The sequence below is a fragment of the Xenopus tropicalis genome, chromosome 1 (genome assembly GCF_000004195.4).
Source record: "Xenopus tropicalis strain Nigerian chromosome 1, UCB_Xtro_10.0, whole genome shotgun sequence".
Taxonomy (NCBI): Eukaryota; Metazoa; Chordata; class Amphibia; order Anura; family Pipidae; genus Xenopus; species Xenopus tropicalis.
The window spans coordinates 216,337,355-216,348,666 of NC_030677.2; the positions used below are offsets into that span (position 1 = coordinate 216,337,355).

At 58.2% G+C, this 11,312-nt stretch overlaps 1 protein-coding gene across 2 annotated transcripts; it reads right to left on the reverse strand.

Moving 5' to 3' along the window:
* Positions 1-3,953: 3,953 nt before the first annotated feature.
* On the reverse strand, positions 3,954-11,084 carry fam219a (family with sequence similarity 219 member A). 2 transcript variants are annotated; one of them, XM_031895043.1, is made up of 5 exons: positions 10,961-11,084; positions 8,406-8,508; positions 7,196-7,276; positions 6,886-6,940; positions 3,954-6,606 (listed from the first exon to the last, which is right to left on the reverse strand). In XM_031895043.1, exons 1-5 carry the CDS (start codon positions 10,995-10,997, stop codon positions 6,451-6,453), a joined length of 432 nt encoding a protein of 143 aa, XP_031750903.1. In that variant the 5' UTR covers positions 10,998-11,084; the 3' UTR covers positions 3,954-6,450. The 2 variants fall into 2 exon arrangements, with proteins under 2 accessions (XP_031750903.1, XP_031750902.1); XM_031895042.1 differs by having other exon boundaries at positions 3,954-6,609; positions 10,961-11,082.
* Between the last annotated feature and the right edge of the window lie 228 nt (positions 11,085-11,312).

The following is an 11,312-nucleotide window of genomic DNA, read 5'->3' on the forward strand; positions in this document are numbered from 1 at the left end:
CTGGGGGAGCATTAAGGCCAGCCCCCGCGGAGACCAATCGCTGGGGGAGCATTAAGGCCAGCCCCCACGGAGACCAATCGCTGGGGGAGCATTAAGGCCAGCCCCCGCGGAGACCAATCGCTGGGGGAGCATTAAGGCCAGCCCCCGCGGAGACCAATCACTGGGCTAGCCCCCGTGGAGACCAATCACTGGGGGAGCCTTAAGTCCAGCCCCCTGGGAGACCAATCACTGGGCTAGCCCCCGTGGAGACCAATCGCTGGGGGAGCATTAAGGTCAGCCCCCGGGGAGACCAATCACGGCCCCTTATAAACTCCAATCCTGGGAGGGCGGGGCCTGTGCCCAGGGAGGAAGAAGGTGGGCACACACGCGTGTGATGGTTATGCCTTTAATAGAGTTCCACTACACACCAACAACATGGATAAATACTGCATGGAAATGGTACAAAATATCATACGTGTCTCTGTCCCAAAGGGAAACTTCACATCTTCATCTGAAATAAATAAACATAAAATAACAAACAGGCCGGGTACCCACTTCCATGCCACGCGCGTCTCTAATGCCTACGGGCAAGACTGGCCGAGAAGGGCTCCACCCCCTCAGGAGCAGGGGGCCGGGCTACGTGCCACCTACCGGCCCTGCTTCTCTGAAGGGGTTAAAGCAGAATCCTACATGATACTAAGTGCAACAAGGGAACGGGCCCCGGGCAATAAATACAATATGGCGCAACTGGCACAATATCTATATCCTAACTCATTAGCCCTCTGGGCCACCCAGGCGCGGCTACTAATGGCAGCAGGGCATGGCCCGCTGTGTCTCTCCCAATACCCCCGGGCCAAGGTGGCAGAACCGTGGGCAGAATCATTGGTCAGTGCCACAGGAATATTGGTCAGTACAGTAGGTGCCAGGGGTAAGTGTGTGTGTGTGGGAAGGGCACAGACTGGGGGCTAATGCCAGGGGTAAGTGTGTGTGTGGGAAGGGCACAGACTGGGGGCTAATGCCAGGGGTAAGTGTGTGTGTGGGAAGGGCACAGACTGGGGGCTAATGCCAGGGGTAAGTGTGTGTGTGGGAAGGGCACAGACTGGGGGCTAATGCCAGGGGTAAGTGTGTGTGTGGGAAGGGCACAGACTGAGGGCTAATGCCAGGGGTAAGTGTGTGTGTGGGAAGGGCACAGACTGGGGGCTAATGCCAGGGGTAAGTGTGTGTGTGGGAAGGGCTCAGACTGGGGGCTAATGCCAGGGGTAAGTGTGTGTGTGGGAAGGGCACAGACTGGGGGCTAATGCCAGGGGTAAGTGTGTGTGTGGGAAGGGCACAGACTGGGGGCTAATGCCAGGGGTAAGTGTGTGTGTGGGAAGGGCACAGACTGGAGGCTAATGCCAGGGGTAAGTGTGTGTGTGGGAAGGGCACAGACTGAGGGCTAATGCCAGGGGTAAGTGTGTGTGTGGGAAGGGCTCAGACTGGGGGCTAATGCCAGGGGTAAGTGTGTGTGTGGGAAGGGCACAGACTGGGGGCTAATGCCAGGGGTAAGTGTGTGTGTGGGAAGGGCACAGACTGGGGGCTAATGCCAGGGGTAAGTGTGTGTGTGGGAGGCACAGACTGGGGCTATGCCAGGGGTAAGTGTGTGTGTGGGAAGGGCACAGACTGGGGGCTAATGCCAGGGGTAAGTGTGTGTGTGGGAAGGGCACAGACTGGGGGCTAATGCCAGGGGTAAGTGTGTGTGTGGGAAGGGCACAGACTGGGGGCTAATGCCAGGGGTAAGTGTGTGTGTGGGAAGGGCACAGACTGGGGGCTAATGCCAGGGGTAAGTGTGTGTGTGGGAAGGGCACAGACTGGGGGGCTAATGCCAGGGGTAAGTGTGTGTGTGGGAAGGGCACAGACTGGGGGCTAATGCCAGGGGTAAGTGTGTGTGTGGGAAGGGCACAGACTGGGGGCTAATGCCAGGGGTAAGTGTGTGTGTGGGAAGGGCACAGACTGGGGGCTAATGCCAGGGGTAAGTGTGTGTGTGGGAAGGGCACAGACTGGGGGCTAATGCCAGGGGTAAGTGTGTGTGTGGGAAGGGCACAGACTGGGGGCTAATGCCAGGGGTAAGTGTGTGTGTGGGAAGGGCACAGACTGGGGGCTAATGCCAGGGGTAAGTGTGTGTGTGGGAAGGGCACAGACTGGAGGCTAATGCCAGGGGTAAGTGTGTGTGTGGGAGGGCACAGACTGAGGCTAATGCCAGGGGTAAGTGTGTGTGTGGGAGGGCTCAGACTGGGGGCTAATGCCAGGGGTAAGTGTGTGTGTGGGAAGGGCACAGACTGGGGGCTAATGCCAGGGTAAGTGTGTGTGTGGGAAGGGCACAGACTGGGGGCTAATGCCAGGGTAAGTGTGTGTGTGGAAGGGCACAGACTGGCTAATGCCAGGGGTAAGTGTGTGTGTGGAAGGGCACAGACTGGGGGCTAATGCCAGGGGTAAGTGTGTGTGTGGGAAGGGCACAGACTGGGGGCTAATGCCAGGGGTAAGTGTGTGTGTGGGAAGGGCACAGACTGGGGGCTAATGCCAGGGGTAAGTGTGTGTGTGGGAAGGGCACAGACTGGGGGCTAATGCCAGGGGTAAGTGCCTCTGGGTACTGGGAATGCCAGGGGGGCTGTAAGGTGCCACAGACAGTCACTATTTATTGGGCTGGGGGGGCTGTTTGTGCCTCTGGGTACTGGGAATGCCAGGGGGGCTGTAAGGTGCCACAGACAGTCACTATTTATTGGGCTGGGGGGGCTGTTTGTGCCTCTGGGTACTGGGAATGCCAGGGGGCTGTAAGGTGCCACAGACAGTCACTATTTATTGGGCTGGGGGGGCTGTTTGTGCCTCTGGGTACTGGGAATGCCAGGGGGGCTGTAAGGTGCCACAGACAGTCACTATTTATTGGGCTGGGGGGCTGTTTGTGCCTCTGGGTACTGGGAATGCCAGGGGGGCTGTAAGGTGCCACAGACAGTCACTATTTATTGGGCTGGGGGGGGGCTGTTTGTGCCTCTGGGTACTGGGAATGCCGGGGGGGGCTGTAAGGTGCCACAGACCAGTCACTATTTATTGGGCTGGGGGGGGGGTGTTTGTGCCCTCTGGGTACTGGGAATGCCGGGGGGGGGGCTGTAAGGTGCCACAGACAGTCACTATTTATTGGGCTGGGGGGGGCTGTTTGTGCCTCTGGGTACTGGGAATGCCAGGGGGGCTGTAAGGTGCCAACAGACAGTCACTATTTATTGGGCTGGGGGGGGCTGTTTGTGCCTACTGGGTACTGGGAATGCCGGGGGGGCTGTAAGGTGCCACAGACAGTCACTATTTATTGGGCTGGGGGGGCTGTTTGTGCCTCTGGGTACTGGAATGCCAGGGGGGGCTGTAAGGTGCCACAGACAGTCACTATTTATTGGGCTGGGGGGGGGGCTGTTTGTGCCTCTGGGTACTGGGAATGCCAGGGGGGGGGGGCTGTAAGGTGCCACAGACAGTCACTATTTATTGGGCTGGGGGGGGGTGTTTGTGCCTCTGGGTACTGGGAATGCCAGGGGGGCTGTAAGGTGCCACAGACAGTCACTATTTATTGGGCTGGGGGGGGGCTGTTTGTGCCTCTGGGTACTGGGAATGCCAGGGGGGGCTGTAAGGTGCCACAGACAGTCACTATTTATTGGGCTGGGGGGGGGGCTGTTTGTGCCTCTGGGTACTGGGAATGCCAGGGGGGCTGTAAGGTGCCACAGACAGTCACTATTTATTGGGCTGGGGGGGGGGCTGTTTGTGCCTCTGGGTACTGGGAATGCCAGGGGGGCTGTAAGGTGTTTGGGAGGGGTATCTGCTGGGATATCAGGGAGTTCTGGGGGTATCAGGGAGTTCTGGGGGTATTAGGGAGGGGTATCCACTGGGGTATCAGGGAGTTCTGGGGGTATCAGGGAGTTCTGGGGGTATCAGGGAGGGGTATGTATGGGGGTTCTTCCTGTCTATGCTGAGTGGATCTCATTAAAGTCTGTGTTGGATGCGACTATGAAACTCGGGGGGAGTCATTGGGGTACCATGTGTCGGAATAGACCATGTGGGGCCCCAGGGGGCTGAGTGGCTAATTCTATTGACTCATGGGCTAGTAAGAGGAGCAGGGGCTCCATCTGACCCCAGGAACCCTGGGAAGGTCCCCTGATTCCCCCCCCGGGTAATGTTCCTGCCACACAGCTGGGTATGGGGCAAGTACATGAATATAAAGGGCTCAAGGTCCTAGTGACTGAAACACAAGCAGGACTGGGTTTGACTGGGGAGACTCCCATATGGGAGCGTCGCTGAGCTAATGGGAACATCGCTGGGCTAATGGGAGTGTCACTGGGCTAATGGGAGTGTCACTGGGCTAATGGGAGTGTCACTGGGCTAATGGGAGTGTCACTGGGCTAATGGGAGTGTCACTGGGCTAATGGGAGTGTCACTAGGCTAATGAGAGTGTCGGTGCGCTAATGAGAGTGTCACTGGGCTAATGAGAGTGGGAGTGTCACTAGGCCAATGGGAGTGTTGGTGGGCTAATGAGTGTCGCTGGGCTAATGGGAGTGTCACTGGGCTAATGAGAGTGTCACTAGGCTAATGGGAGTGTCGGTGGGCTAATGAGAGTGTCGCTGGGCTAATGGGAGTGTCGCTGGGCTAATGGGAGTGTCGCTGGGCTAATGGGAGTGTCACTTGGCTAATGGGAGGGTTGTTGGGCTAATGAGAGTGGGAGTGTCACTAGGCCAATGGGAGTGTTGGTGGGCTAATGAGAGTGTCACTGGGCTAATGAGAGTGTCGCTAGGCTAATGGGAGTGTCGCTGGGCTAATGGGAGTGTCGCTGGGCTAATGGGAGTGTCGCTGGGCTAATGGGAGTGTCGCTGGGCTAATGGGAGTGGGAGTGTCACTTGGCTAATGGGAGGGTTGTTGGGCTAATGAGAGTGGGAGTGTCGCTGGGCTAATGGGAGGGTTGTTGGGCTAATGAGAGTGGAAGTGTCGCTGGGCTAATGGGAGCCATTCTGTCCCACTAAGGACAGAGCCAGGGCAAGCTCTGAGCTGCTCCCCAGAGTCTCTGACTGATGCACTGACCAATGTGCCCAAGGCAAGTAACAAGGGCAATTAGGCTTAATAATGGGTCATATTTACCCTTGGGTATATGGTATTTGCCCCAGGCTTAATCCCCTCACTTATATACATGTATCAATGAGAGAAGGATCCTTAAATATGTCTGGCTCTACTAGTAATGTCTGGTCTAGCAATGTCTAGTTGTACTAGTAATGTCTGACCTAGTAATGTCTGGTTGTACTAGTAATGTCTGGTTGTACTAGTAATGTCTGGTTGTACTAGTAATGTCTGGTTGTACTATTAACATCTGGCTGTACTAGTAATGTCTGGCCTAGTAATGTCTGGTTGTACTATTAACATCTGGCTGTACTAGTAATGTCTGACCTAGTAATGTCTGGCTGTACTAGTAATGTCTGGTCTAGCAATGTCTAGTTGTACTAGTAATGTCTGACCTAGTAATGTCTGGTTGTACTAGTAATGTCTAGTTGTACTAGTAATGTCTGGCCTAGTAATGTCTGGTTGTACTATTAACATCTGGCTGTACTAGTAATGTCTGGTTGTACTAGTAATGTCTGGCCTAGTAATGTCTGGCTGTACTAGTAATGTCTGGCCTTAGGAGTAATGTCTGGCTGTACTAGTAATGTCTGGGTGTATTATTAGTTACATCAGGCTGTACTAGTTATGTCTGTCTGTATTAGTTACATCAGGCTGTACTAGTTATGTCTGTCTGTATTAGTTACATCTGGCTGTATTAGTTATGTGTGGGCACAGCACTGTGCTTAGATAATGCCTTATGTCTCAACACAGTACCATTCCTTGCTAACTAGTTATGTCTGGCCAGGGCTTTGTGCTTGGCTAGCTAGTTATGTCTGACCCCAACACAGCACTTGGCTAACTAGTAATATCTGCTCATACCATGCTTGGCTAACTAAGACTATTTGCCATATCACAGTGCTTGGGTAACTAGTTATGCCTGACCATGGCACCAAACATGGCTAACTAGTTATGTCTGGGTACAGCATGACACTTGAGTAACTAGTTATGCCTGACCATGGCACCAAAGCATGGTGCTTGGCTAACTGCACTATGAAGGTGGGGGGAGGGGTTAATGGAAGGAGGTGGAGCCAGGCAAGACATGATACCCTTCTTCATGGTCCGTCGCTGCTAATGCCCCGCGGGTGGCGCTGGCGGAACGTCCCACTCAGACAAGTCCCTCCCCCAGCAGCTCTGCCCCCTAGTACTAACGCCACCCAACGAGCCCATAATGATGTGAGTGACGCAGATGGCAGCCAATGGGCTTTGGTTTCTCCTGGCTCCAAGAAGACAAACAGGTGCATGTCCTACCATAGGAGGAAGCAATGGCTGTTTACAGGTATTACAGTTATGGTGGGAAGCAGGGTGGGCCCCTCACTACTGGATCTGGCAGGCGGTGGAGGAGGTGGCTTGGCAGCACATGCACGTGGGGTTCACGGACTTTGGGGGGATCAGGTCCAGATCCTCGTCGTCGGGAATCTCGTCTAACCGGTACCCGTCCTTCAGCAGCTGGATGTTCAGGTCCTGGTTGATCTGCTGTAAATAAGGTGGGAGGAGCTTAGGGGACCCATGTGACTTACTGGCCCAGGGGCCTTCATGGGCTGCCCGTGTTATCTTTAGGGACTAACTGGTGGTACAATCTAGCCCCTCCCACCTGCTGGGTTGGCACAGGACTGATGCCCACATAGCTGCCCGGGCTGTACCCACTCTCATGGCAACTTCCGGGCTCAGCCAGGGGGTGGGACAAGAACAAGTGCCCCCTGGGGAGAAGGTGGGGGGCACAAACCCACACGTGTGGCACAAGGTACTTACCTCAGCGGAGGAGTAACCTGAGGACGAATATCTGGACATATCAAAGTCATCGTCACTGGGGGGAGAAAGAGAAATATTAGAGCCACTGGGTACCAATGGGCACTGTGCCCACGTAATGCCCCCACCTGGTCTGTCAGAGATACTTGTAGCCCACCTGTAGCCTCCTCTGCTGGGTACTGTGCCCCCTACCTACCCTCAGCCCCTGTAGGTTCTATGTGGGTAACCCCCCAGCTTGCCCCACCCCCCACCCCCGGGGGGCTTTTAGCCCACCTACAGCCCTGTTCATTGTGGGCTTAGGAAAGTGACTTACCTGTCCGTGTCCAAAGCAACTAGAGGTTTCTCGTCGGGGCTCTGATCGAGGGAGGAATAGCCTTTGTTGGGGACCACCAACCTGCAGAGAAAGAAGGGGACACACTGACCCCCCATAACATGCCCACGGACCGGCCAATCAGCTGAGCACAGGGAGGGAGGAAGAAAAGGAGAGGGAGACTCTGGTCTCCCCACAACCTGCCCAGGATCTCACCCACTTGCACCCAGGCAGGTAGGTATCCATGCCCCCCCCAATGGCACCATTATCAGCCCCATGTGTCCCCGTAACCCTCAGGAAATGCCCCAGGCACCTAGACTGACAGAGGTTCTGATTGGAGGATGTAACAGTGCTGCACCCTATGCCACCAGGGGGTGCTGTACCCTATAAATGTACAATAGAGAAGAATTAGATGCCCTTGGCAGTGCCAGCCTTTCTAAGCAGATGCCCATATATACAGCACTACTTCTATACACTGTGAAGAGACAGCAAGCTTGCCTGCCCCATAGAGCTTACAATCTAGGTATGTACAGAGGGGCATTTGCTCAGCAGAACAATGGGTTACAGTAACACGAGAACATGCCCCCCCTATAAGTGCAATATACAAGAAAGAACCCCCAGACTACTAGCTGAGCCCCCCCCCCCCCCAAAAGGTGTGACTTGCCCTTGTTGCCCTTATCCACAGCTGCGAGGGAGCGACCGGACCCCGGTGCCCCCCTGCCCAGCGCAAGGTTGGATGGTGGTGTTAGCCCCCCCTAGGATATTTTGCAGGAGACCCCCCAGTCTAGCTATGCCACTGCCACCCATGGAAGGTGTGGGTTAATGGGGCTCTCCTACTTTACTGCACTAAGCTCTCTCCAGGTGGCAGATGCCCCTATAACAGCCCTGGGTCAGGCAGTAAGGAGCCCATGTAACGATGATCCAGTGCCACAGGGGGGGGGGCACATACTCCCAATAGCAACGTGCTGTACCCAGGGGGTATAACTGTATGTAGCTGCCCCCTGGCTGGGCAGGAATGTCTGACAGATCTGTGTATAAGAACTTTATTGGGGCAGAAATAACCCACCATGGCACTGCCACAGGCAGGAGATAACTGCCCCTCTCCAATTCCTGAGGGGCAAAACATGCCAGGAGAATGTGGCTATTAGAGGGCAGCTGGGAGTAACCTGTGGCCCCGCCCATTACCCAAGCTCCCAGCATGCCCCGTGCATACCTTGTCCGTGCCATCACGTTGTTCTTTTTAGGCTGCTGGTTCACTGGGCTCCCCACGTTCCCATTCTTCAGGGACCCCTTCCGTGCGATGTCCCTCTGCTTCTCTGCACAAACAGCACCGCAAAGTGGTTACTCACCCTGGCTACCTACCTGGGCGACTGGCACTGGGCTCCCCTCCCGCCTACCTGGGCGACTGGCACTGGGCTCCCCTCCCGCCTACCTGGGCGACTGGCACTGGGCTCCCCTCCCGCCTACCTGGGCGACTGGCACTGGGCTCCCCTCCCGCCTACCTGGGCTACTGGGCTACTGGGCTCCCACCTACCTGGGCTACTGGGCTCCCACCTACCTGGGCTACTGGGCTCCCACCTACCTGGGCTACTGGGCTCCCACCTACCTGGGCTACTGGGCTCCCACCTACCTGGGCTACTGGGCTCCCACCTACCTGGGCTACTGGGCTCCCACCTACCTGGGCTACTGGGCTCCCACCTACCTGGGCTACTGGGCTCCCACCTACCTGGGCTACTGGGCTCCCACCTACCTGGGCTACTGGGCTCCCACCTACCAGGGCTACTGGGCTCCCACCTACCAGGGCTACTGGGCTCCCACCTACCAGGGCTACTGGGCTCCCACCTACCAGGGCTACTGGGCCCACCTACCAGCGGCTCCCACTACCGGGTACTGGGCTCCCCACCTACCTGGGCTCCCACCTACCTGGGCTACTGGGCTCCCACCTACCTGGGCTCCCACCTACCTGGGCTACTGGGCTCCCACCTACCTGGGCTCCCACCTACCTGGGCTACTGGGCTCCCACCTACCTGGGCTACTGGGCTCCCACCTACCTGGGCTACTGGGCTCCCACCTACCTGGGCTACTGGGCTCCCACCTACCTGGGCTACTGGGCTCCCACCTACCTGGGCTACTGGGCTCCCACCTACCTGGGCTACTGGGCTCCCACCTACCTGGGCTACTGGCTCCCACCTACCTGGCTACTGGGCTCCCACCTACCTGGGCTACTGGGCTCCCACCTACCTGGGCTACTGGGCTCCCACCTACCTGGGCTACTGGGCTCCCACCTACCTGGGCTACTGGCACTGAGCCTGCCCCCCGTGGCCTGCATATACACTAAATAAGGTCTCAAGATCAGGCAATAAGTTCTGGGCTTCTTGGTACCTTTCCTCAGTTCCCGCCCTGAGACCAGCCCCATGCCTAGAAGCCCCGCCCTGAGACCAGCCCCATGCCTAGACACCCCACCCTGAGACCAGCCCCATGCCTAGACACCCCGCCCTGAGACCAGCCCCATGCCTAGACACCCCGCCCTGAGACCAGCCCCCATGCCTAGACACCCCGCCCTGAGACCAGCCCCATGGCCTAGACGCCCCGCCCTGAGACCAGCCCCAATGCCTAGAAGCCCCGCCCTGAGACCAGCCCCATGCCCAGAAGCCCCACCCTGAGATCAGCCCCATCCCCAAGAAACCCCGCCCTGAGACCAGCCCCATGCCTAGACACCCGCCCTGAGACCAGCCCCATGCCTAGACGCCCCCGCCCTGAGACCAGCCCCATGCCTAGACGCCCCGCCCTGAGACCAGCCCCATGCCTAGACGCCCCGCCCTGAGACCAGCCCCATGCCCAGAAGCCCCACCCTGAGACCAGCCCCATGCCTAGACACCCCGCCCTGAGACCAGCCCCATGCCTAGACGCCCCGCCCTGAGACCAGCCCCATGCCTAGACGCCCCGCCCTGAGACCAGCCCCATGCCTAGACCCCCCGCCCTGAGACCAGCCCCATGCCTAGACGCCCCGCCCTGAGACCAGCCCCATGCCCAGAAGCCCCGCCCTGAGACCAGCCCCATGCCTAGACGCCCCGCCCTGAGACCAGCCCCATGCCTAGACGCCCCGCCCTGAGACCAGCCCATGCCCAGAAGCCCCACCCTGAGATCAGCCCCATGCCTAGACACCCCGCCTGAGACCAGCCCCATGCCTAGACACCCCGCCCTGAGACCAGCCCCAATGCCTAGACGCCCCGCCCTGAGACCAGCCCATGCTAGACGCCCCGCCTGAGACCAGCCCCATGCCTAGAAGCCCCGCCCTGAGACCAGCCCCTGCCTAGACGCCGCCGCCCTGAAGACCAGCCCATGCCTAGACACCCCGCCCTGAGACCAGCCCCATGCCTAGACACCCCGCCCTGAGACCAGCCCCATACCCAGAAGCCCCGCCCTGAGACCAGCCCCATGCCCAGAAGCCCCGCCCTGAGATCAGCCCCATGCCCAGAAACCCCGCCCTGAGATCAGCCCCATCCCCAGAAACCCCGCCCTGAGACCAGCCCCATGCCCAGAACCCCCGCCCTGAGACCAGCCCCATGCCCAGAAGCCCCACCCTGAGACCAGCCCCATGCCCAGACCAACTGCCCTGAGACCAGCCCCATGCCAAGAAGCCCCGCCCTGAGATCAGCCCCATGCCCAGAAGCCCCGCCCTTAGACCAGCCCCACCGCCCTGAGACCAGCCCCATGCCCAGAAGCCCCACCCCATGCCCAGAAGGAGCCAATCACAGGAAGACTTACCCAACTTGACTTGGAGCGGAGAAGGTTTGTAGTTCATGGCCACGGTCTCCCCCTCTCTGGTATCACAGTCGGGGTCAGATATGGCAGTGGCTGCGGGGTCCTACAGGAACAGGGGGGGACAGGGATCAGCAAGGAACCTACTGAGGGGGGATACCCTAGGGGGGGCAACAGCCTGCCCACAAGCCTGGGGTGACTGGGCATCATGGGAAGCAGGAGGTGGGTGCAGTGGGGGCAGGGGAGCCCGGCCCAACTAAAGGGATGTGTATTCAGTGGGGGGGGGGGGGGACCCATAGCCAAGGGGGCCCAGTAGCCCCAAACCCTTAGCTAATAGGAGAGACTGCACACAGGAGCA